General features: G+C 45.2%; 1 protein-coding gene across 1 annotated transcript; it reads left to right on the top strand.

The window, feature by feature from the left end:
• The first annotated feature begins 5,257 nt into the window (after positions 1-5,257).
• On the top strand, positions 5,258-11,599 carry LOC124675211 (DEAD-box ATP-dependent RNA helicase 13-like). The gene is made up of 15 exons (XM_047211280.1): positions 5,258-5,488; positions 5,575-6,045; positions 6,296-6,486; positions 6,832-7,026; positions 7,271-7,447; positions 8,177-8,565; positions 8,683-8,863; positions 9,379-9,501; positions 9,596-9,712; positions 9,881-9,985; positions 10,100-10,240; positions 10,383-10,448; positions 10,547-10,702; positions 10,840-10,921; positions 11,188-11,599. Exons 1-15 carry the CDS (start codon positions 5,290-5,292, stop codon positions 11,238-11,240), a joined length of 2,646 nt encoding a protein of 881 aa, XP_047067236.1. The 5' UTR covers positions 5,258-5,289; the 3' UTR covers positions 11,241-11,599.
• The last annotated feature ends 15,577 nt before the right edge of the window (positions 11,600-27,176 follow it).

Here is a 27,176-nt window from a genome sequence, read left to right as displayed (position 1 = left end):
GGAGATCGATGTGTTGCCCTTCAAGATCCTAGTTTCCTCCTCCTCTTCTCTGTTGGTGGAGATGGTGATGGAGGCGGTGGCCGTCGAGACGGCAGCGGAGGAGCAGCAGGGTTCCACCTCTAGGGCGTGGATGATGAAGTGGTGTCTCTCCTTGCCTACTCCCCTCTTTATATAGGCGTTGGAGGTCGGTTTCGCGCACCGATGGAGCATAGGACCGAATATGCCCATCGGACCTTCACAAATGTTGTTTCGTTTGACGAAACAGGCCCAATGGAGCCTGGTACGGGCGGATGGTACGGGCGGGGTTTGCCCGTATCGATGGTCGTTAAACTTGCAGATGCTTTCGTATTTTGCTTGCCATTTCTTCATCCGGACTCCGATTGAGGTGTTCTTCGGCTCGTTAAATTTGTATGCATGGGGGCTACAACACCATTGCCTTAGAACTTAAATATAAGATGTTGGAAAAATATTACTTTTTGTACACGTTATATGGCTAAGTCTGGTACCTATAATTGTCCCATCTTGTACCCTCTTGATCCCTTTTGCTCCATTTTTCTATGATCACCAATTAACACCTAAACACATATCAAAGACAAGGGAAACATAATAAAATCCTACTAAAACTATGAAATATGCAAAGCTCCTATAAAAATAGTAAGTATGCAAAATAGGCATATGTTTATCTAGCTGGAGCATGAAATGAGTGATAATATGAGTAATAGTATACTTAAAAACATCAGTAAAATAGTGCTAAATTTCGAGCTATCAACTTCCTCAAGCTTAGCTGTTACTCGCCCTCGAGTGACGAAGTCAAAAAGAATAATAGCGAGAAATGAACTTGGGTAGAAAAACTCACAAGTATGATGTAATATCCTATACTTTCCCAAGGTAGAAGTAAGATGTAACATAATCATACAAGGAAACACTAATTCGGTTGTGTTGGCCCATAAAATATCACTTACAACTTCTATGACTCATGTCAAAAGTAAATCTACCTTGAAATAAAACTCGTGATCCTACTATTGCTCTCTTGTTTTTTATGTTTGTATATTAAGAGTAAAAGATAGTGAGTCCATGCTAGACTGCTAAAACAACGAGAAAGCAAAATTATTTACAAGTGGTAGCCTTATGAGTCCATCACTTCTTCCATTTGAAAGCTTAGCATAGTTAGAGAAGTGACAAGAATATAATACAAGCATTGGTAACTTGAGACAATCACAATAAAGATTATTATAAGTATGAATAACTATTTGTTTAACAACCACTCTAGCTTAAGTAGTTAACTCTTAGTTTCTAAGGAACACTAGAAGCTTATTATCATCAAATTAAGTATGAGCACTCATATCAAAACAGGTATAAGCAATGGAGTATCTTAATTACGCACACATCAATTGATCAAGGCTATCAAAACACTTTACTATATATTCATTGTCTTTCACGACATCTAATAGTAGCGAGTCCATGCCAAGACTTGAGAAGTGATACTTTTTGGTTCCTCTAACAGTTTCCAAGCAAAAGTCATGAATGACCTTTTAGTAAGGATTGCGCTAGCATCCCAAGACTCTGCAAAACAGTCATGTTGACATGCGTAAAACAATATCATACATTAATTCATATGTTGATACATGTAAAACAATATCTCATATTTATTCACAACATGACATCTTGGCATGTGTCTCAACTACCACAAATTTCAATTCCATCAAACAACTTCTATCAAGAGTGATATCAAGTCTATCCCAACATCTATGGAGTTAAGTATCTTAAAAGGTAAACCTTTAAGACAATCAGTCATCATACAAGTCATAATTTTAGACTTCTTCTTGTTGTACTTGTTTGGCAATATTATTTCCAAGGCAAGACTGAGTTAGCTAAATGAACTAGAGTAAGAGCTTTCACAATTAACTAAACATACAAATAAAAACTCTACTCTAATTGCTCCAAATCACTCCCACTAGTACCATATCTTAACAAGTATGCTAACTAGCATAAACAATTTCAAACTTCTAAAGTGGGATACATAAGACATATCTCTCGTAGGCGGCTTCATGAAATTCTCAAGTGTAGAAATCATGGCAATGTATTCTAGAGGATCACAATATCTTTCTCAAGCTGGATAAATATAATTGAACATAGTGCATCGAAGTTCTAACTCAGCTCTTATGGAGATTAACAAAAAGCAAATGCATCCCTTGTATAAGTAAGAAAAATAACTAACTGAAGCAAGTCAATCAAAAAACAGTTGGATACATGCTTGTTCAAAATTTTATTGAAAGAGAGCATTGCACATGGTCCTACACATGCGAAAGTAACTTTCCCAGGCTAGGCTCTTGCAAGAACCAAACTTTAATAGACCACCAAAAGTAAGTGAAAATGCAGTTTTCAAAAGAGAGTGTGAGAAGTGGTTACCTCCCCAAGCTTGATTAAAGCAATGGTGATGCACTTTGACCGTTGTGGTGCGAATAACCTCTGTTTCATTGGACAAGAATCTTTTCTTCAATAAACCTTCTTTGATATGGCATGGTGATTTCCTTCCTCGAGAACCTGCTTGAAAACTTAAAAATAAAACAAAATATTTTTGTTCTTTTGGAAGCACGGGGTTAGCTCACAAGTGATGAAAGTATAAGTCTCACGAGGTCGGTTCATCAACCAAAGCACCATGCTTAAGTCAACAAACTAAGTATAAGAGTTGTACAAACTCTTGGATTTTATGCTTAAGTTAACAAACTAAGCACCATGATCAATTCTACCTTTTTGAAATATATAGCCTCAAGCCAACTCTAATAGGAAATCATGCATATGTAAAAGTGTTAATGCAACATAAATGCAATTATACTCAAGACACAAAATTAAGAAAGACACCTAATAACTTCCGGGTTGCCTCCCGGGAAGCGCTTTCTTTAAAGCCATATAGTTAGGCTTTGATGCTCCATTATTATTTCACAAGAAGAATTATACATTTTACCTTTATGGGGTTTGGAGAATCTCACAATGGAGTATGTTCGGAGTCATACCCGTTTGCGGTGCATAGGTATCTTGTAGATGAATAGGTTCTCGCTCTCAAGCGAGTGTTGATGCACCAATCATGGTGAGCATGCCTTCTTATGTGCTGCAACAAATAGGTAAGGGATTCATGAATAAATTTTAAAGATTTACCTTGGCTTTAACAATTCATGGTATTCTTCTTTCGCATCAGAAATTGGTTCTTGCATATTAGCATTGAAAGATTCATAGCAAGGTCCTATCTCTAGTTCATCATTAATAATGCTCTCCTTCGTGAGTATATAGGCATAAAGTCTCCCCATATAAATTATGTTCAATTTTAGCATCACAAGAATCATCACTAAGGAGAGATGCATCATTAACAATAATAGAATTTGTAGTGTGCAACTCGTTGTCAACCTCACCTTCTTGGTGTTCCTCCTCTTTATCTTGTGAATCCTGCAAATGGTTATTTTCGGGAACTACAAGTTTGCATTGTTCCTTACTCTTTATCATAAGTGCATTATCACTAAGATGTTCATGACAGTAATCAACAATATATTGCAAGGTTTCGTATGACATTTGTAAAAAATAATTATCACTACTCATCATAAGTATCGTAATTTTTCGGAGTAGTTCATGGGCACCTTCATAAAGAACATACTCTATAAATTCCCTATGAGCATCATTACAATGGAAAGATGCCACAGATTCATAATAAGTCTTAGAACATTGAAAGAAAAAATGCTAGGCACCCGTACATTGAGGACATATTATTTGATAAGAAGAAAATAATGTGTGGGCACAACATATCACTTAATAAAACATGTCGTTTACCTGTGCCTCACCACTAGTTATGTGTTCTTCTTCATTGTACACATTGTCCTCTTCTTGAGCATCCATGTGTAGGTATTCATCGTATCCCTTCTCCTCCATTGCAAGCTGCATCTGTTCTCGAATAGACATCTTGGAAGACATGATTGGTAATAGTAGAAACAATTTTTATAGTGCATGGGAATTCATCGACAATTACTTTTCGATGGTGCATGCTAAATAAATTTTTAGCAGCATTTTTTTTACCACAACTCTTCAACGGTAGCTAGCTCCTTCATTGAAGTTATCCTAGGGTATTTTTTCAAGGTGTGTAGTTCTTCGATGGTAGTTATCCAACAAAAAACATTCGATCGTAAGCTGTTATTTTTCAACGGTGATATTAAATAGTAATTCTTCATAGGTTCATGAATAGTAGTTCTTTTTGTTTTGATCATTCAAAGGCAACTACATTCTTCTACAACAACTTCGGAGTTCTAATGCAATAAGTTTTAGCAAAGCACTCCACTGTTTGCCTGCGATAGTTAACCGACATTAATATTGCCGATAGTAGTTACATAACAGTAGATTTCACCTATGCGCAAAAGTTCTCGACGGCAATTTTCCAACGATATTTTTCCAATAGTGCAAAAATGGTAACTCTTCTCGACGACAAATTTCCAACGATATTTTGTAGAAAAGTTACATATATGCAATCGTTCGAAAAACATGCTCTAGGTACCCCTACAACAACTTTGACAAGACTTTCTTTTAAGCTTTATCACTTAAATGGTAGATACACGATGTCCCAAAAAATACATTCTACGGGTGAGATGTGACGCCGCGCCAACCTTCCTACCTAGTTACACTAATCGTAACAATATTTCGAATCGCAACTAAGAATTGATTAGACGTCAAATGGGCCAAGCAGCTGAAACTATCATTTGTACTGTAGCAAACATTAATACGCAATTCAGATAATTATCCAAGTAGTGTATTTCCTACAAGCCGGGCCGGAGCAGTATTATATCACTTTGGTCCTGCAAATACTAGGATTCTCTTGTCGTGACATTTTCTTCACCTGCAAACGGTAACCCTAGGCCTCAGAATGTAGATGGACACGCTCTTGGTCCGTGTCCGTCAAACTTGCCAAACGTCGTCCCGGATGGGCCGTATTTTTTAGACGGACTCACGGAAAGTTTCCGCGGAGCCTGCCAGGCCCGTCACTCGTACAAGGAAAAAAAAACAAACGAAACAGAGTTCTTGGCTTCTCCATCTCCCTGACTCCCTCGATAGGGCACGCCGCCACGCCTCCACAGCTGAGCCGACGCCCCGCTCCTCGCCTGCCCGCCGGCCCGGTTCCCCGCGCGCCGCCATTTTTTACCTTTGCCGATCGTTGGTTGAGCTTGTTGACAAACTCCCAATCTTTCTCCCCAGTCCCCACCCCCTCCCGGCGCCACCGCCTCCGCCTCCTCCTCCCGCCGCCCTCGGTCTCCGATGGCCGAAGCACCGGAGCAGCCGATGTCGGACCCTCCCACTCCGCCCCAGGAGACGAAGCAAAGGCCCAAGAAAAACAAGAGAGGCCGCTCCAAGAAACCGAAGCGAGCCGCCGCCGCCGACGCTGCCGCCCCCTCCTCCACCGGCGCCGCCATGGTCGAGGACCCCTTCCTCGTCCTTGCCGGCGGCAAGGAAGGAGGTAACGATCTGAACTTCCGTATTGGTATGTCCACTTTGGTTGGGTATCTCGCCGTGGTTACTGACTTGGCTTGGGGTTCGGCGCAGGGTTCCTGGAGCTGGAGGAAATCGACGGGGCCGACTACGGGATCTTCGGGAGCATCGTGGAGGACGTGGGAGCAAGTGCGAGGAAGGTGGGGGGTGACCAAAAGAGGAAGACGAAGAGGGGGAAACGGAAGCGAGGGGATGGTGCCAAGCGCTTAGATGCCGATGACGATTTGGTACCTGAGAGCAAGGAGGAGGAGGGTGAGAAGGCTGAGGAGAAGGGAAAGAGGAAGAAGAAGACCAGGAAGAAGAGGAAGGTGAACGATAAGGAGACGGATTCAGAGAGCAAGGAGGATGCTACGGATGACAATGTGGAGGAGGGTAAGAAGGATCTTACCGATGACAATGCCGAGGAGGGTAAGAAGGGCGAGAAAAGGGGAAAGAAGAAGAGGAACAGGAAGAAGAGGAAGAAGGTGAATGACGAGGAGAAGGATTCGGAGAGCAAGGAGGATGTTGCCGATGACATCATGGAAGGTGCTCACTTTTTCGTGTTCAGCTAGTGGCTTCAGATCACTTGCTTATGTATTTGTAGATTATATAATTCGGTATTCCTTGTTTTGGGATTGCTTTACTTGCTTTTCCGAAATTTGGTAGATTAGCAGTGCAGGTTTACGTGATAATAGCTATTGATACTGTACTTGTAGATATGCTCATATTGGTAGATTAGCACTTAGCAGTGCAGGTTTACGTGAGAATAGCTAACGATACTGTTCTGTGCTCCCAGATGCGCAAGACGTCGATGAAAATATGGAACAAGATAACAATGGTGAGCTGAAATTGGGCGAGGATGAACTTTATGCGTGGCTGGAGTTAAGATTGCATCCCCTTCTTATCAAGGCAATGCACAGGCTTGGGTTTAAAGAACCAACACCCATACAAAAGGCTTGCATTCCTGCAGGGGCTCATCAAGGCAAGGTTTGTTATATGTTAACCGGTCGGGATCTGGCCATTAGCTTATTCTGCATGAAAATGCTGAATTTATTTTGTTTTATTGTCCTGATGTTATTTGTTGTTAACTTCTCTTAGCTTCATAACCTATTCATCGAGTGAAAATATTGTATTTTTTCTTATGCTCGTTGCTTTTTTAAGTTGCCTAATGCCCTAATGGAGTTATGGATATACTTACTTTTTATTTTTCAAACTAGTATTGCTACTTTGGTCCCTCTTAGTAGTTCACTTACCATTAATCAAAGACTTTCTTGATGCTCCATAGCAACTCTTTGGTCTTTTGACTTTGCCCATGATTATCCACTGCTACAGGATGTTATTGGTGCAGCAGAGACAGGTTCTGGAAAGACACTTGCCTTTGGTCTTCCTATTTTGCAGCGCCTTCTCGAAGAACGAGAGAAGGCTGAAAGATTACATGTAGAAGATGAAAAATTGACTGAGGAAAGTTCTTCGGGAGGCCCACTCCGCGCACTTATTTTGACACCCACAAGAGAACTTGCCAAACAGGTATAAGAATGATCTGCGATTTACATTTGGCATGGAACTTTAATTCTTGATAATGCTGTAGCTATAAATCTACGCTGTCCATCCTATTCCCCTTGGTGCGTTCTGGTTATTTGAGTTCAACTTTTTCCCTAGCTTATTCAGTTAGAGTTCTGAACATCATTGCTCTTGAATTTCTTCTTTCAAGTTGTTACCTCTATTTGAATATGAGGTAGTGTGTCATGCATGTTATGATTCTTGTTTGCAGGTCTGCGATCATCTAAAAGATGCAGCAAAGTTCTTAGGAATTCACGTTGTTCCTATTGTTGGTGGTTTATCCATGGATAAGCAAGAACGGCTTTTAAAAAAGAAGCCTGAAATTGTCGTTGGAACTCCAGGAAGATTATGGGAGCTAATGTCCTCAGGCAATCAGCACCTAGTTGAGGTTTGTATGTGAACGTCTGAAAGTATATGTTAAGTAGTCATTTTGCATTTTGGCAACTCAGTGTATGATTGATATACAACATTCATACCCCTAGGAAAACATATTAGGTATAATCATTAATCATAAGTATATCCGAACCTTGTAACAAAATGGCCAACTTTGTGAATAAACTTTTGTTACTGCATTGTGGTCTGAAGATTTTCATAACTGCAAACTGCAGGGAAATGACACACTTAATCACCTTTTTTTTTCTTCTGTTGTGCAAACTGCATACTGAAAGCAAGTCTGGCATCTTCAGTTTGGAAGAATCCTGGTTTTACCCTCATAATAGAAATACTTCTAGGTGATGGAAGCCAGGGAACTAAGCCCGGTGATCTCTAGTTAACGTAACTTGTATCTACTAGTATAACTATAGTTATCACTGCTATTCTTTCTTCTAGATGATTGCACCTAATAGTAAACTGAACTTTTCTCTATTTCAAATGACAGAATGAAGTATAAGTGTGGCTGGTTTCTGGTTGAACCTAACTTGCATCTAAGATAGTTATTAATGCTATTCTTACCTCTAGATGATTGAACCCAAAAGTAAACTGAACTTTTCTTTATTTCAAATGACAGATCGAAGTATATAAATGCGGCTTGTTCTATTTAATGCAATTCTCTTGTCGTTATTTATTGTTGAAGACATGGTGCTAACTGTCACAATGCTTCCATTTATTTATCACTCAGCTGCATTCACTGTCATTCTTCGTGTTGGATGAGGCTGATAGAATGATAGAGCGGGGTCATTTCAAAGAAGTGCAATCTATCATTGAGATGCTTCCTCTATCTAATAGTTCTGATGAGCCAACTGTAAAAGCCACGTCAAGCTGTGAAACTGTGCTAAATTTGCAAGTAAAAAAGAGGCAAACCTTTGTCTTCTCCGCGACACTTGCACTCTCAGCTAATTTTCGCAAGAAGTTAAAGCGTGGCCTTTCTACTTCAAAGGCCTCAACGGCTGATGATTTGAGCTCCATCGAAGCACTTTCGAAGCAGGCTGGTATGAAACCTAATGCAGAAATAATTGATTTAACAAATGCTTCGATCTTGCCTGCGAAACTTGAAGAATCATTCATCGAGTATGCCTTTTTTCCTTGTACTTTCATTGTAATAGCCGTTTATCTTTGGCTTGTAATTTTTTATGCAAACACTGTAGTAGTTTGACACTGAAAACTTACTTTTTGCTTGTTTTGCAGGTGTAGCGATGATGATAAGGATGCCAACCTGTACTATATATTAAGTGTTCATGGACAAGGCCGCACAATAATATTTTGCACATCTATTGCTGCATTGCGTCACATTTCTTCTTTATTGCGCATACTCGGAATCAATGTCTTGACAAATCACGCTCAAATGCAACAAAGGGCTCGCATGAAGGTGACTCTTCCATAAACTGTACACTGTACCTATATGTAACTTTTTCTTAGCTCTTGGAATCATGTTCCACTTTACATATTATCTACTCCCTCTGTTCCATGTCGCTAATTTAGTAAAACTTTGTAGTAAATCAGCGGCAACTATGGAACAGAGGGAGTATTATACACTTAATGACTTAAATGGTTATGGTTGGAATCATTGTAACCAGTTGACACATATATAAGTTTCTTTTTATTGTGGGATGTTGCTAACATATAGTAATGTACTAATGTTTTCCTAAAATTACTGCTTAATAACTGGTTCTGGGATCAGCAGGTTCTTTACTTTTGTTTTCCAATTGTTTTGTGATGTATGACCTTCTTCACTGTAGTTTTTTTTTTCTTCTTGCTTATTTTAAATTGGAACCCCATCTCTGCCTTGTCATAGTCAAGTAAAGCTAACAACTTCTAAGCTTAGTAATGTTTAGCTTTGCCTTTTGTAAGATAAAGCATTGTGACTTTCTTGTGTTCATTCAGGCTGTCGATCGTTTCCGTGAAAGTGAGAATTCCATTTTGGTCGCGACTGATGGTTTTGCAAGGGGCATGGACTTTGATAATGTCCGAACTGTTATCCATTATCAACTGCCACATTCCAGTGATGTAGGTGCACTGTTTATTTCTTGAACCTACACTTATCTTACATTGAGACCAAAATCACTAACTAGATTTTTGCAATCTTGTTTGCCCCTCTTAGGTTTATATCCACAGGAGTGGAAGGACAGCACGCAAATCATTGGCAGGTTGCAGTATTGCGTTGATCTCTCCTGATGACAAAGCCAAGTTTTACTCTCTCTGCAAGTCATTTTCAAAGGTGATTTCCGTTCATATGTATTCATATGTTACATGTTACTCACATACACAGCCTATTAAATCTCTCATGACAAGTGCGTTTTCACCCTTCTCAACCACTCAAGATGGTGCAATTTAATTATGGTTCTTTCTCAGATTAAGCTGACTAACTATTGCTTGAAAACCACAGGAGAACCTCCAGCAGTTTCCTGTTGATCAGGCATACATGCCTCAAGTAATGAATAGACTCTCCCTTGCTCGGCAGATTGACAAGATATCACGTAAAAATTCACAGGCAAGTGGTTTGTTAGATTTTCTTTGATCATTTTTAACATGTATGGATTAAGCACTGACCTCTGATTAGTTTTAGTTATAGTTGTCCACGCTCTGACTGCTGTCTGCTTTTCAGGAAAATGCTAACAAATCCTGGCTTCAGAGGAATGCTGAATCCATGGGACTTATATTGGATGCTAGTGACAGTGAGGAAGAACGTGTACAGGGCCACAAGCAACGAAAGGCAACATCTGCAAAGCTCCAGAAACTTCAACAGGTTTGAATGATTTAATAATATTATATTAGGGTTAATAGCATTAGTATTTTTTTGGTAAGCTAAGCTATTATTAGGTGGTCATGTCTTGACAATGTTCCTCTATCTGTCTGGCCCATAATTCAGCTCATTTTTCTTTGTGTAGGATTTAAACGAACTCTTGCAACACCCCTTGCAACCTAAGACTTTCTCACGGCGCTATTTGGCTGGGGTTAGTTTTCTGTCATGCAAAAATATTATGGATCACTTCTGGCACCTTAGCCTGACAAGATTTTGTGTTCACTGACATCAACCCTTCAATTCATCCAGGCTGGTATTTCACCATTGCTCCAGAAGCAACTAGAAGATTTGGCCAAAAGGAATGTAAATGGTAATACTAGTAATAACGAGAATAAAGGGTCTCAATTTGTTATTGGCCAGGATCGTGTGGAACCCTTGCAAGCTCTTCAAGATTCTGGGCAAGAGGTGAGCTTTTCAATGACATTTATGTCACTCATAACCAGAACCAAGTTTCTAAATTGTGTGTAGTTCATATATCAGTTGCTTTTGTTTGTATATTCTTCTGCCCCTTCTCTTATCTATTACTGATTTTATGCTGTCAGATTTGTGTGAATATGGACAAGCAAAGAGAGAAGAGAAGACTTGCTGAAAATTGGAGGCGGAAGAAACATGAAGAGAAGAAGAGTAATTTTCTTTCATCATTCTTTTCTAATTCGCTCCGCTTGCACTCATGCATCACCAGTGGTCATGGCGCTGCAATTATTCATTTCTGAATATTTAAAAGAAATGCAAGAAGCCTGCATTCTACTTTTATCTCGTTCACATGCCATTCCTACTTTTCTGTCCGAGCGTTCATATTTCAAAAATACCCCTAGCTATAATTAAAAATGGTACTACAAACTTTGTTTAGACAGCCCATCGACGTCTTAATTTCTTCCTTGCATTTTCAGGTACACGAGAACAAAAGAGAAATGACAGGAGACAAGCAAAAGAGAGGGACTGAATAGTCGATGAATAACTGGAGGAGCCATTTATCTTGGCTATGTTTCTGGGTTCAGTAGGGTAAATGTGCCAGGCAACTTATGTTGTCAGGGACACTTGAGGTCCATGATTGCTTCCAAGAACACCTTCACTGATGTTTTTGACGTGATATTTCACTGAAGGCACTAAATTTATGAGTTGGTGTAAACAAGATTGAGTCGATCAGGCGATGGATATCATCATTTGCAGTTAAGCTAGAACCGAGCCTCAGCAAAGAATGATGAAACATAAGCAATTTGCTTGGCTGTGTTGTAACAGTTAACCCATCTCTGTAACCTGTGATATACGTTTATTAGAGTTTATCTTTAAATTTTTTCTTTTTCTTTTGTGCAAGATCTCTCAGATGTTACAAACAAAAATTTCTGGCTGTTGATGAGAAAAACAAATCCTAGCTGTTGTCCGACGCTTCGGCTCTCCTTTGTGGTGGTGGGGGCGCTGATAGTGTCAGGTGTGTTTTGTTAAGAGGTTCTTCTATGTTGTTTTCTCGTGCTTCCGATGTTTTTCACGGCAATATGAATATGACAGTATGAAGCAGCGGTTAAATAAGTTGAGGGGGAGGTAGGTTCTCCGGCGCAGGCGACGGCAACGCCTCGAGGCCAATCCATCGGGTGCGCTCCTCGGGGCGTTCGTGGCGTAGGGAAGGTGTACCATGAACACCCGTCTTTCGTGGCACGTACTTCCTCCTTCACGGGCGGCAGTGGCAGTGGTTGGTACGCCTCTTAGGTCTCGTTGTCGACATCATCGTCGTTGAGGCCCTCGAGGTGCGTCTCGATCATCTATTCGCCGAGCGCCGTGCTCGGCCTCAAACCACCAACTCCACATTAGGGAGTCGAAGATGTACACCGGATCCCGCTGCAGATCCAGTGGGAGGTGGGCTTGACTGCGGAGGATCTCCGGGTGGCACGCGGAGCTGCGCAACAGGATGGCCGACACCGGCCTCCGCATCTGGTTATTAAGATTAGCTAGCGCGTGTGCGTGGGGACGACAAGTGATTGGAGCGCGACCGTGATCTTTATTTATTAAGACCAGTCGGCGTTTGTACGTGCGCGTGTGCCCGCTTCTCCCCACCTCCCTCGGCCACTAATGGGTGGGCTCGAGAATTTTCCGAGAGGACGCACACATACACGTTGCCGTCCGCGGGCAGCACATAACCAACCCATGGGCCTAATTGTGTGTCAAACGACCTAATATCCCTATTTAGTGTTTTGTGCAACAATTACAACGAAGTATGGTGTTAAAACAAGATAAGGTTGTGATTATGTGCAAAACATGCCCCAATATATGATGTTATGTGCAATTCCCTCAGCATTAAGAGATTTGGTGGGAGGGCAAAACGGTCCAAAAAATGTTGTTGACGAAACATTTTGGCAGAAACCTTAGCTCCTTTATTATTAGGTATAGATTAGGTTCTATTTTTTTTTTCAAAAATTCCACCACACTATTGATAATCATGCACTAAAAGTAATAAAAAAATACAAATGAAAATTCCGATAGGTCTTTGGACCACCTAACGATGACTATGGACACTAGCGCGAGGTGAAGGGTGTTGTCATCCTCCCCTTTCAACGGAGCTAGGCAAAACTTGCCATCCTTTCGTTTTAATGGATTCTACTACAACAAGCTCCAGTATGACAAGCTTTGTCCGGCTCTGGTGATGGAGGGGTGAGAACGGTGGCGACCTTCGGTTTGCGCTAGTATCTGTAGTTGTCGCTAGGTGGTCCAGTAACCTTTTTATAATTTTATTATTTTGGGCCTTTTTGTACTTCAGATCGTTGGAATTTCACTAAAAAAAGCTATCCGCTGCACATTGCTTTTTTTTTTCTCAAACGTACGCCACGTATTTTTAGACCAACCGGCCTCATCCCACTTTAACCCTTCATATCCTAAAGCTACAAGAAAATAGCCCAAGCTAACCAAAGATAAAAGCCCAAGCTAATCCGTATGTGAGAAGAACCGCGACCTAAACTGGATTCCTAATCCGACTCTCACCACACCACACGCACAGGCCTCAGCGGCTCAGCCTATATTAACAGCCACAAACCTTTCTTGATCTCTGTCACGCTTCCGTTTTCTTGATTCTTGTGGCCAATCCAGACACGAGAATCCAGAGAGAACACACGCTCTTCCGCAAGCTCTTATCTAGCCGTCGACGCGATGGCATCGGCGCAGGACGCCGGCAACGATCAGTCTGCCGCGGAGTCTGGCTTGACCACTTACTTCCGAAACCTCGGAGAGGCCATTGACGGGATCGCGGCGGACGAGACCGACGAAGACGTCCTAGACGCCCTGGGCGAGCTCAGAGACGCCCTCGGTAAGGTGGTAGCAGCGCCCTTGGCGACAGCCGAAGATGTCCTGCACCAGGACAAGATAGCCATGAGCGACTTGGCACTCGAGATCGACGAGGCCATCGACATGATCGCTGCGGCGGCCGCTGCCGGCGAAATTGACTGGGAGGTGGAGTGCGCGCGCAAGGCCAGAGAGACCATCGTTGACTTCATCCGCACCCGCCAGTTCAATGAGGTCGTCGAGGAGATGGCAGCGATGGGCATGGACAACGGAACTTTCTTGCCGACCGGCGAGGTTGAAGAAGAGGCCGTGAATGAGGAGGTTTTCTTGGACGATCAGGTTCAGCAAGAGATTTACGAGGAGGCCTTCTTCGAAGAGCTGGACTACCACGAGATGGTCTTTGCCATGGACGAGGCTTTGGATGAGTTGCGCGAGGAAGGGGCTGGGTGCAAGCTCTCGGAGACCGTCGACGCGATGGCATCGACACAGGACGCCAGCAATTATCAATCTGTCGGGGACGGGGAGTCTGGCTTCGCCGCTTTCATTGGAAAGCTCGGAAAGACCGTTGACGAGATCGCGGCCGACGGGAGTCACGGGACCGACGAAGACGTTCTGAGCGCCCTGGACGAGCTCAGCGAGGCCCTCCGTAAGATGTTAGCAACGCCCGCGACAGACGACGTCGTCCTTCATCGCCTATACGAGATAGCCAGGGGCCACTTCGAGCTCGGGATCGACGAGGCCATCTACATGATCACGAGGGCGGCCGCTACCGGCGACGCTGACTGGGAATTGAGTGCCGCGCGCAAGGCCATCAAGGCCACCGAGGACTTCACCCGCACCCGCCAGCTCACTCAGCTCGACATCGAGGAGATGGTAGCGATGAGCGCGGCCAATGAAGCTGTCTTGGCGACCGGCGAGGTTGAAGAAAATGGCGAGGTTTTCTTGGACGACCAGGTGCAGCAAGAGATGTATGAGGAGGCCTTCTTGGACGAGCTGGACTACCAGGAGATGGTCTTGGCCATTGACGAGGCTTTGGATGAGTTGCGCCAGGAAGCGGCCGGGTGCAGCCCCGACCCTCCGCGAACAGGGTATCTTGGACGATATGGATTTATAACACCGGAAGATCTTTTTCGATGATGCTTTGTAAGAGATGCAGCTCACATCGGATCCAACATGCGGAAGCTAGCCATGAAAGAGATGTAGACATCTAGTAGTTTTATTGGTTCATTAGTAGTGCCCACGTCCATGCCAGAGCGCGACAAACTCACCGTAGTAAATTTCGATCAAATCATGCACATTTCTTGTTATCTTTTGATGTGAAATGTTCATCGGTTCCTTCAGATTGAAGAGCATATTCAGTTATTTGCATAAAGAAGCTGTCTTGGACAAGACCTATGTACTAGTATGATATACTGATAATCTGGACAGTGTTTAACTTCAGTGCTGTATTTGAGTTACCACAAGTTTCGGAGTGTGCTGTGTGGCAGCGTTTGATTTTTATTCTTCAATTAGGAAGAAGACACACTTTTTACATTCGCATAGAAAGAAGAGGACACTCTTAGACATAAATAGAAATGCACATGTTGTCGCAAAATACTTAAATACCAGATAAATGGGCCAACCTTGACCAAAGAAAAATCCATTATCTAGTAGGGAAATAAAAGGAAAGACCTCTGACATCATTTATAACCCTTAGTGCAACAAAATAATACAAACAGGAGAATGCACATGAATCTTTCATGTCTCACCAAGACAGATTATTCTTTGGTCGGAACACATGGTTTCAATTAACATCGAGACATGGGTGATGGCTTCGCCAATTTTGGAGCTCCAATGCTCCAAGGAGACCTTTTAGAGCATTTACTAAACTTAGTGCGACAAAATTAAAATCCGTGTAACGTGTATGTCTTGCAGAGTCGCATTATTCTTAGATAGGAAGACAATGTTTTAGTCAATACTGAGACGCATGTGATAACTTCACCAATTTTGGAGCTCCGCAACTCTAGTGTGCCTATCTGTGTGCGATAAAAATACAATTGTGTAGTTGAAAAATCAGTTCACTGTAACTAGTTAAAAACCAAATGTGCAACCATTCAGTATTACTGAAAATACAAAATATTGGTTAGTGTATGGTGGAACAATGAAACTAGTTATCTAGAACAAATGATTCTTTAGAGAGCACAATAAGCATATTTATTTGAAACATTCAATGGAACCAAAATATTAACCAATGCAGTCCAACAAAGCTGTCTTGATGGGAAGTGTTTGCACACTATAGAACACTTTCTTACATATAACAAAAAGTTAACTAGTGTGTTCGGTTTTGGGATGGGGTGGAACGGAATGGAACCGTTCCGCACCCAGAGCCCGTTCCTGCGTTCGGTTGCAAACTGGAATGGAATGAAGTGGTTCCTCCAGATGGAATATTCCCTCTAGATCCGGAATGAAGTGGTTTCCCCGATTCGGCCGGACGAGGTGGAACGGGTGACTGTCACACACTGATTAATTAAGTTTAGCTATAATTAACGGGTGACCGTGACAATTTTTTGTCCAAACCGAACACAGGGATGGAACGGTTCCGTGCCAGTGGAATGGAATGGTTCCATTCCATTCCACCCCATCCCCAAACCGAACACACCCTAAACAAAAGAAACATCAGGTCTACTGAATCATCATTAATCTAGAACTTTAAAACATTTATGAAACACTTTCAAAACTAATACGATGAATAGAATCAAATTGGTACCGTATATGTTGATATTTTTTATAAACTTGCTCAAAGTTCAAATAATTTGATTTAGTACAAAGGGAGTGTCTATTTCTCAGTCGACCAAGAATTAGATATTCTCGGTCGACTGAGAATTAACTTAATTCTCAATCAGGTTACACCATTAAATCCCCGTTGTAACTTAAGTTGCAACTCATTACTAGCATGAATCATGAAGTAATCTAACAATGCAAGGCACATTCTCACTTGCAACCCATATTGTAACTCACGACTAGCATAAATCACGAACCAGTTGTTGACGTCAGAAACCCCCTGGCGGGCAGAGACGGGCAACACAGTAGAGCCGGGAACAACTAGGGCTGCGGCTGGCCCCAGTCCCTCAGAGCGACGACCCGCAAAGCCTCCTGGTCGCACGTCCGATGCTATCGCAAGGGCGTGCCACCTGACCTATACCTGGTCAGGAAGGTGTGTATGATGCCTCGCTTAGTTTCCTGCATGGCATACACGTAAACATTAAATACGAGCCTCGATCGGCTCTCGGGTTATCTCCGTGAATCGGCTCAAAGAGCCGATCCACCCATGATTCGAACGAGGTGTCCGAATATATGGTGGTCCTGCTTGATCAAGATAAAGCGAATTAGATCTACGACGATTTAGGGTTTTCACCGCATAATCGGATCATCCTACTCACGATTGGGCCTCGCGCTCGCGCACGGTGACCGTAAGCCGATCCTAGACAGGGCCTAAAAACCAACACGAGGTTGATCCCCGGAACATCCTTTCTAGGGCTAGCAAACGTCACCCTACACGCCGCTGGATCCTCCAACCCTTTGTAAGGCCTAACTATTGCGGATGTTAAACTAATCCTTGATGAACAAGGAGCAACCGTAACGGATCAGATCTACTAAACTATGATCAAGCGGGGTGCCGCCCCTACACCCGAGATAGGTGTAAGGGCGGCTAGATGTGCAAGGGTTGCATAACGAAAGCATGTAATTCGAAGAACAATGCTAACCCTAACACATCTAAGATAACTACGTTGCTCGCCATCAAAAAGGCTTCAGCACGAGCAACGCATGAACAACGTGGGCAGGCTTGTGCTGCCTAGATCGCAAGATGCGATCTAGGCAGCATGGTGCTTACCGGAGAAACCCTCGAGACGAAGGAGTTGGCGATGCGCCGAGATTTGTTTGTGTTGAACGTTGGTTGTTGTTTATTCCATAAACCCTAGATACATATTTATAGTCCAGCGGACTTTCTAATTGAGGCGTGCACGGGCTAAACTCTATCTGTTAATCTACGCGTAATCTAATATATTACAGATACACGGGCCAACTAGCCCAAACTTTGCATGTAAGGCCGATTCACGTATTTCTTCCATATATATATTCTTCGAGTCCATCTTGATCGCGGCCCACCTCTGACTCGGTCAAATTCTGGTGATAACACATGCCCCCCTGGTTTTGGAAATGACATTTCCAAAATCATTATGCTCTTCTTTCGTCGGGTCATGTCGTGGCGGAGCGGAACTGCCGCAGAATCTTCCATCATCACGCCTCGCCTCCTGGGCTTCTCTGTACGAATTGACAATTTCGGCATCATGTCCTCGAGAACCGTCATGGCATTAAATCTCCACTACACTCTCTTTATTTATCTGTGCCACACGGTTCACCACTCCAAAAAACCCTCTTCCCCTGCAGCCATGTCTTCCTCTTCCTCCTCCGCTTCAGGCCTCCCTCTCCAATCGTCGCCGAAGAACAAGGAAGAGCACGATCCCCGCTCTGGGGCGAACCCCATCTCCCCTGACAAGGAGAAGAAAGAAGGAGAAGCGGAGAGGACCAAGGCCTCCCCCTCCGCCAGGCTTCCGCCGAAGAAGCGCTCCCGCATGTGGGCGGACAGCGAGGACGACGATGACGACGAGGAAGAAGAAGATGAGGAGGAGGAAGATGATTCCTCCTCCTCCGCCGGGTATCCTCCAACGAAGCGCTTCCGCAGCTGGGCGGATAGCGAGGATGATGATGATGACGAGGAGGAGGAGGAAGCTCCAGCCGACGGCTGGGGCAGCAGCGGCGAGGAGCTTCCTGGGAGCAGCGCCGACGACCTCGACGACGGCGATGATGAGGACAGCGACGACTAGTAGAGGAGGACCGGCAGTAGCAGTGCACTAGGCACCAGATCCCTCTTTTGAGAGCCACCGGCTCTTCTTGTAAAGCCGCTCCTTTGAATTAATGAGAATTGTTCTTTCAATTTCTCCTTCCATTAATCCAATTTCCATCCTTCCGCTTGCCACACCAAGACCGATAGCAACGAATCGGATTATTATATTTTTTCTTGACCGTGGTATTTTGCAGTCCCGCAGTCGATGACTGTTCATCGGCTAATTTGAGAAACCAGCCTCCTTCCTTTTCTTGCAGCACCAGCACGGTCCAAACCTCGTACAAGACGACGACTTTTCCTTCCCAACTCTTCCCTGAGAAGATCATGATGCAGTGTCAGCCAATGCAACTCCAATCGGCTCTCAAAAATAGAGCACCTCTCCAGTTAGTGGCCCTCCGAGCTTTAGTCAAGGCGAGAAAGGTAGCGAAATAGCCAATCATGTCGCCATTGACCTCACGTCACAATGCAGAGCCAGCCGATTCCAATAAAATCGGCTCCCCGGAGCAGAGAACCTTCAGGGTGAGCTGCCCCCCGAGCTTCTTCAGTTCTTCCTGCACCTTGCTGGCCAAATCGGCTCCTTTCCTTCGGTGGATCTGACGCAACCCATCCTTAGCCTGATCTGCATGTCCATGCTGCTCTTGGCATTGTTCTTGAAGAGAGGATCTGAGCCATTAAACCACTCCATTGAGGAGTCCTTCCATTAGAGTCTCTCTTCGTGGCCCACTTCCTGCTCCATTGATCCTCTGATTATAACCGTTATACCTCTTGAGTCGACGGCCATGCATCGGCTTTATATCCTTAAGTCGATGTCTGCTGCATCGGCTGAGCTTAAAAATTTTCGAATTTTTTGAATTTTTTACGGCCGATTTATGCATCGGCCCCCATACTTCAATACCCATCACCAAAGGATGAGACACCTCTACTGCATATCCTCGTGTTTTATCCACCTGGGTGCCCCCCCGAGCCGATTCTGTCAAGAGAATTGATGGTATCGGCTCTGTTGGATTACATATTGAACCCAGGCAGAATGGATGGTGAGGATAATTTTGGCCGATTGCTGGAATCGGCCTCCACGTTGCTTGCTCGGTGAAGGTTTTGTAATGTCCCTTCATAATTTTTTTGGGGCCGATCACAAGGATCAGCCTTGCCACATTTGCTCGTTGACGTGCTCTTGCTACTCGTTCAGGCCGGTAGATAAAACCAGCCCAATCTCTAACTTTATCATGTTGGTGCGCTTGCTGTCGTCCACCTTGAGTGCATCGCGTAATCGTGGAGCACTAAGCTTCGTCGGAAGAACGAGCACCATGTTCGTGCCAGCCGATGTTTCATCATCGGCTTTCTTTTGCTTGGGGCGCCACTCCATTTTCCGTGGACGACCCTCTTCATCCAGGGTTCGCTGAACCTTCGCAGCCAGATCAGGCCTTGCCTTCCTTAATGTATGCAAGTATAACCTCTCTGCTTCCTCCAGGCCGCGCAATCGCTGAACCCTGCGTTTCTGGGAACGGCTGAGTCCATCAGGGCACCACCTTGTCCGGTGGTACCTGTCTTCTTCTTCTCCCTCGTCTTCTGAATCTTCGAGATCTTTCAACCGAGGGGACTCAACTCGTTTGCTTTGTGGCGGGAGAGGCCCTAGGCGCTTGAATACGGACACGTTGGCTGTCTCCTTTTTCTTCTGGTTGCATTCTGGGCAGTTGCCGATTGTGGGCAATCGGCTCATTCCTGAATCCCAGCAGTGTCTGAAGAAGGGACAGTCCCAGTGCATATCCTCGTCGACTCGCTCCCCCAACTTTTCCTTGGCACGGCGCTCGTGCTCCTCCTCATCACGATCATGCCGACGACGTCTCCTGTCGTCCCTAGCCAGACGATCTTCTTCATCATCGTCGTTGTATCGCCGGCGTTGGTCATACTGACTCACATACTTGTTGAGGAGGTGATCAGAGAGAGGTCGTTGATACCTTATATTTTTCACCTCTCCCTCTGTAACGTAGCGCTTGCCGTCTTGGCGGAGCCGATCGCGTGGAGCGGCTTCCTCTGTATCTTTGCTATGAGAGCAGCTGCCCTCATCTCCGTCCTTACCAGAGTGGAGTCCAGGTCCTACCATGTTGATATTGCATGAGAAATCCGGCTGGCACTCTCCATGGTAAGTGTACTCCACCATGTTTACGGCGGGGAAGGGGTGTGTGTCAACCTTCATGGCGTACTGGTTGAAAATCAACCGTCCGTTTTCTATCGCCATTTGGATCTGCTGCCGCCACACCCTGCAGTCGTTGGTGGTATGGGTGAACGTGTTATGCCACTTGCAGTATGGCTTTCCGTTCAGCTCTTGCACCGTGGGGATCTTGTGGCCTTCGGGTACCTTTATATGCTTTTCCGTGAGTAAGAGATCAAAAATCTGCTCAGTCTTGGTCACGCCGAAGTCGAACCCTTTTGGAGGGCCTTGTGGCTTCACCCATTTGCAGGTCACGGGGCCTGTCGCTCGAGTCCATTCAGCCACTGCTACCTCTCGATCTCCCGCAGCACCTTCATCCTCGTCCGCCTCAACCAGGGTCACCGCACGCTTGAATTTGTCCTCGGTAAACATCCGGGTGACGCTGCTCATATGCCGACAGCTTCGCATCATGTGCGCCAATGAAGGGTAGTCTCGCTTGGGAGGCCACGTCCTTAATCGATGATGAGAGACCCACCACCGCCAACTCGATCGCTTCTTTTTCACTTACATGAGCCGAAAAGCATCGGTTCCTAATGGTCCTGAAACGCCGGACGTATTCCGACACTCGTCTCCCCGCGCTTCGTCGTACTTGTGCTAGATCGGCAATACCGACATCGGAAGCCTCCGAGTGATACTCGTTCATGGAACTGCTCTTCCAATCGCTTCCAAGTCCGGATGGAGTTCGGTGGCAGCGATGTGTACCACCCGAAAGCCGATCCTGTGAGGGACCGTGCGAAGAACCTCACACGCAACTCGTCTGATGCTGAGATCGTGCCCAGCTGTGCCAAATATCGGCTCACATGCTCGATGGAGCTGGAACCATCTGATCCACTAAACTTTGTGAAGTCCGGGAGCCGATATTTGGGTGGTAGCGGGATCAGTTCGTAGTCGTTGGGGTACGGCTTGGTGTAGCCGAACGTCTTCCGTTTCGGCATCATGCCGAACTGATCTTTCAGGATTGCACAAATCTGATCCGCTGTGATGGCTGAAGGTGTCGAACCCTGAAGATTCGCCGGGGTGGCATACTTAACCAGCCATGCTTGCTTTTCCGGTTCTAAGCCAAACTGCAGGAGCTGGGCTTTGGAGGTTTGTCGGAGTGGCGTACTTAGCTAGCCACGATTGCTTCTCAGGATCGGCTCCCGACGTTCCTCCTGCCGTTCCAGAGGCCCCTGATGTTGCAGCCTGGTTCGAGAGTGCCCGAGTGTTGCGATGCGGTACGTACGCGCACGCGTACCCGTGCGGGATCTCCTTGGGTGCCTCAGGTAGGAATTGGTAGTCACTAGGATCACCACCAATCTTGTAGACGACGTATGCCGATGAGCTCGGCAGTTCCGGTGCTGCCCATGCGAACGGCTGGGGCTGGAGTGGCATCTCTCCTTTGAAAGTCCCCAGAGCTGGTCCCGACGGAGAATACCGGTGGCTCATGACTTCCTGGACCACGCGCAGAGCGACACGCTCCAAAGTGTTCACCAGGCTCTCAGAGTGGCGGTGCAGCGAATGAGCCACCATGTAGTTGATTTCCTGCCGCAGCGACCTGGTGCGTTCTTCCGACGGGGCGGACAGGTCCACTCCATCGAGTGCGCCTTCGGTGTGAAACCCTTCCACCCGACGCCATGGGAGCGGGTTCGGTGGAAAGAGCCGATGAGTTCGGCTTCGAGGGTTGCCTTGATCTCGTCATGTTTCTTCTTGAGCTCATCAGGCAGATCCTCGTACTTGACCGGAGTGCCTTCCGCCATCTCGGATGTAGATGGCGATGTCGTGGATGTCGAAGGTTGTCCCACCGGGCGTGCCAGAATGTGTTGACGTCAGAAACCCCCTGGCGGGCAGAGACGGGCAACACGAGTAGAGCCGGGAACAACTAGGGCTGCGGCTGGCCCCGGTCCCTCGCAGCGACGGCCCGCAAAGCCTCCTCGGTCGCACGTCCGATGCTATCGCAAGGGCGTGCCACCTGACCTATACCTGGTCAGGAAGGTGTGGATGATGCCTCGCTTAGTTTCCTGCATGGCATACACGTAAACATTAAATACGAGCCTCGATCGGCTCTCATGTTATCCTGTGAATCGGCTCAAAGAGCCGATCCACCCATGATTCGAACGAGGTGTCCGAATATATGGTGGTCCTGCTTGATCAAGATAAAGCGAATTAGATCTACGATGATTTAGGGTTTTCACCGCATAATCGGATCATCCTACTCACGATTGGGCCTCGCGCTCGCGCACGGTGACCGTAAGCCGATCCTAGACAGGGCCTAAAAACCAACACGAGGTTGATCCCCGGAACATCCTTTCTAGGGCTAGCAAACGTCACCCTACACGCCGCTGGATCCTCCAACCCTTTGTAAGGCCTAACTATTGCGGATGTTAAACTAATCCTTGATGAACAAGGAGCAACCGTAACGGATCAGATCTACTAAACTATGATCAAGCGGGGTGCCGCCCCTACATCTGAGATAGGTGTAAGGGCGGCTAGATGTGCAAGGGTTGCATAACGAAATCATGTAATTCGAAGAACAATGGTAACCCTAACACATCTAAGATAACTACGTTGCTCGCCATCAAAAAAGCTTCAGCACGAGCAACGCATGAACAACGTGGGCAGGCTTGTGCTGCCTAGATCGCAAGATGCGATCTAGGCAGCATGGTGCTTACCGGAGAAACCCTCGAGACGAAGGAGTTGGCGATGCGCCGAGATTTGTTTGTGTTGAACGTTGGTTGTTGTTTATTCCATAAACCCTAGATACATATTTATAGTCCAGCGGACTTTCTAATTGAGGCGTGCACCTAACCGTGCACGGGCTAAACTCTATCTGTTAATCTACGCGTAATCTAATATATTACAGATACACGGGCCAACTAGCCCAAACTTTGCATGTAAGGCCGATTCACGTATTTCTTCCATATATATATATTCTTCGAGTCCATCTTGATCGCGGCCCACCTCTGACTCGGTCAAATTCTGGTGATAACACCAGTTCAATGGCCATGTGCCATTTTTTCTGTTGCAACACCACATGCAATTGGAAATATCATAGTTGCAACACATGGCTAGCACGAGTCATGACATAATCAAACTATTTAGGAGTCAAGCTAATTGTCAGTCGATTAAGAATTAATAGAACTGTGGGACAAATCCTAGAACTTCATTTATTCATTTATTTTGTAACGAGAGAGTAGTATGTAGCAGCAGTCATACCAATAGGTAGTGGGCTTGAGACAAATTATAGTAAGTGGTTATCTAGTTATCACGTGTTTATATTAATTCTTTTTACTTCTTTGTAAACAATTTTCCAACCTTAAATATTAACTAGTAGATAGATCTGTATTATAAAAATTAATCACATGCTATAAGAGGTATATTATTAGTATTTCATGTTTTACTATTTTATCACAGATTGTTGAAATTGTATCAAATAGGTGTATATGCTATTACTAGTAGATGTCTGACACCCTCTACAGTACTAGGCTGTCCACCGCGAACCTTTAGGAAAGGAGGGACGGCCCTTTGAAAAAGGGGGTGTTAGGTATGCATGTGCATTTCTCAGGCTGGGCCGGGCCTCGGGCCGGGCTGACCAAAGCCCAACGCAATTTTTTTGGCCCAGGCTCGGCTCGGCCCGACTGTCGGGCCGAAAAAATTGGCCGAAGCCAGGCCCATCACAGAGAAAGCCCGTCGGGCCTCGGGCCGGGCCGCTTCAGTAAATCGCATAAAACCACAGCTCAGGCCTGGCCCGACCAAAACATCGGGCCAAAAAATTAGGCCCAGGCCCGGTCCGGAGACATGGTCGGGTCGGGCTTGGCCTGGGAATTTTGGGTCGGGATGGGCCGGGCCGGGCCGACCGGCCTGGGCTGCCCATGGCCAGGTATGGTGTCAGGCCTCCTCTTATCTTCTAGCATGGGGGGCATGATCTTCTCTAGCTACAAAGTGCGTCACGGCTTCCGTCATACAGTTTTCTTTATCTCTCCACGGTACGCCTTGTGGAGGGGTCATGCGTAGCATCTCCTGGAGCCTGGCACGAACTCCTCGCGAGGGCTTCGGCTCTTCTGGTGTCGTCAGGTCTTGAATTCATCGCGAGGGGTTCCTCGCGAGGGGCTTCTTCTCACGAAGCCATGGAGCTTCAAAGAGGGAGAGATCCCTTGCTGCTTGTAGATGGGCCGCCGCACGAGCCCAACAGCAGGTGGACCATGGTACCTCTGATGCCACTACACCGACAAGTACACATGTGGTATGTAAACAAAACCTTGTCCCTAGTAAAATGGTCCATTGATTAATAGATGATCAAGGTTTCCTAATCATGGACATCATCGTTAATTAATAATGGAGTCATATTGTTGGATGAATGACATGATGGACTCACACCCATATAAAGTATTGCAATGTGATCCAGTCACAAAGTTCAGCATTGCGATACTAAAGAAATACTGTAACCTAATTCTTAGACCGTGAGACCATATGTAATCACTATCACCATCGACTGCTTTCACATTATCAACAGGGTAGTCATAAAGGTACTGCTCAGGTATTCCAAAGGGATTCTTTGAGGCGTATGTGTCAATACTAGGATTTGTCCATCTACGTGACAAATAGATGCTCAGGGCCCACTCGGTGATATTATCGACGAAGCTTGCAAGTGTGTGACTAGGTCATGACGATATGATATCACGAGAATGAGTTGAATATGTTTGTCGGTAATGAGGTCAAACTAGGTATACATGATACCAAAGATCAAAGTCTCGGACGGACTAGGTATCGTATGACAAAGGGAATATGACTCGAGGTTGAGATTCAATCGATGAAGTTAATTTGTTGAAAGTGTAGGGAACGTTATGGTTTTCCAGAACCCTCTGGTGGTCATTGACCAGGGAGATGTTTCGATCATGTCTGCGCATTCCCGCATCCATAGGGTGGCACACTTAAGGGTATACAACGCTTTGGGATTGATTCAAGATCGTTGGAAAAATAAGAGAACACATGAATTGTCCTGGAGAGGTATCGGAATAAGTTCCGGAGTCTATGAATTGCTCGGAGACTTAATAATATATTTTATTAATTAATTAATTGAATTAAATATTAAAAGTTGAATAAAAAATATATCCCTAAATGGGCCACCATTGGGCAGCCCATGAAGACATCCGGCCAAATCTGTAAGGGAAAGGGTGTGCCGACGGCCCATGATGGGCAGGCTGACCCCAAACCCTAACCCCTATATAAAGAGAGGCAACCCCCTCCATCTTATTCACCCCCTTGGATGTTGCCTTCTCGCCATCTCTCTCACTCACGTGTGTGTTCCCAAGTTTGGGACGTGCATACGGGGTGAGATCTCTCCACTATAGGGACATCGTCGTGCTGCTGGAATCTCGGTCTAAATTTTCTTCTTCTGCTGCTTCGCTGGACCAGAGCCCGGGGGACGTCTATACACCGTACTTGTGTAGAACTGTGGAGGTGTGACACTTGGAGCACTTCTATCGCCGATACTTCTTCTCCGTATCGAGATCGGCGTCGCTGTACATCTTCATCAACAACGTTCGTTCGGAACGTAACGCTTTCGGTCTTCAAGGGCATGAACACCGAATTCCTCCGTTACTTTACATCTGCATAGAATAGATCTTGGCTACGTTATTCTATCGTAAAAAAATTGTTTTCTCCTACTGAAATCTATAATCACTACAATATCCAAAAAAAAAGCACTTGCCATTTTTTTTACAATTACCACATATACATCGAGCTAGCTAATTTCAATTGGTACTGCTAACAAAATTAACTGGTAACACTTATATGGTTGATACTACCACTGAATCTATCGAACCTCCATAAAGAATTCCAATGCACAAAAATCCTCTCAAAAAAGGAAGAAGTATAAGCAGGGAAATCGACCAATCCATGGGCATCGGTCCACTATTTGGTGACTATGTGGTGGATAAAGTTGTTGTAGCGGATTGTGCCGTCTGCAGCGATGTCGTGTGTCTCGAGCTTCTCACCAATGGAGGTGAGTGGCAGAGGTTGGCAACATAGACGGTGCCCGATGCGTCCTTGTTGAGGACATGAAAGACGTCGTGGAACGGATGGTCGAAGGGCACATATGAGGTCGAGGATGTTGGATATGTGCCCTAGAGGCAATGAATAAAGATGTTTTATTATCATATATGTAATGTTCATAATAAATTTTATGCCATGCTATACTGTATTAAACAAAAACATTAGTACTCTCCGGGTTTCGCGTCTCGAGAGGAACACGCCTACCTCGGCAACACCCTAAAAGTTATCGAACATAGGGGCGAAGTCCAAGCTTCCCGAAGCCATGTCGATGACCGAGCGATGCAGACTTTGCCGTCCATGTCGCAGAGGGAGAAGGCCTCCCGCGTGGTGTTTTTGGCTACAATGAGAGAGAAAGGATAATGCGAGAGGATAAGGCCCACCGATGGTGGTGCGCAAGGATCGTTAGAAACTCGAATCCTAAAACGCCGCACGTGCCCGACCAAATTTATAGTTAAACTTATTTCTCGAAATACGTAATTGCCCATTAA

Source organism: Lolium rigidum, chromosome 7 (assembly GCF_022539505.1).
Source record: "Lolium rigidum isolate FL_2022 chromosome 7, APGP_CSIRO_Lrig_0.1, whole genome shotgun sequence".
NCBI lineage: Eukaryota > Viridiplantae > Streptophyta > Magnoliopsida > Poales > Poaceae > Lolium > Lolium rigidum.
This window is presented reverse-complemented; position numbering and strand designations above follow the sequence as displayed.

What these genes read in the sequence shown, in the direction of transcription:
- LOC124675211 (XM_047211280.1), top strand. Translation starts at nt 5,290, where the DNA reads ATGGCCGAAGCACCGGAGCAGCCGATGTCGGACCCTCCCACTCCGCCC. An exon ending in TCTGCAAGTCATTTTCAAAG is followed by an intron (nt 9,713 to 9,880) that starts GTGATTTCCGTT and finishes TGAAAACCACAG; the next exon opens with GAGAACCTCCAGCAGTTTCC. An exon ending in AGCTCCAGAAACTTCAACAG is followed by an intron (nt 10,241 to 10,382) that starts GTTTGAATGATT and finishes TTCTTTGTGTAG; the next exon opens with GATTTAAACGAACTCTTGCA.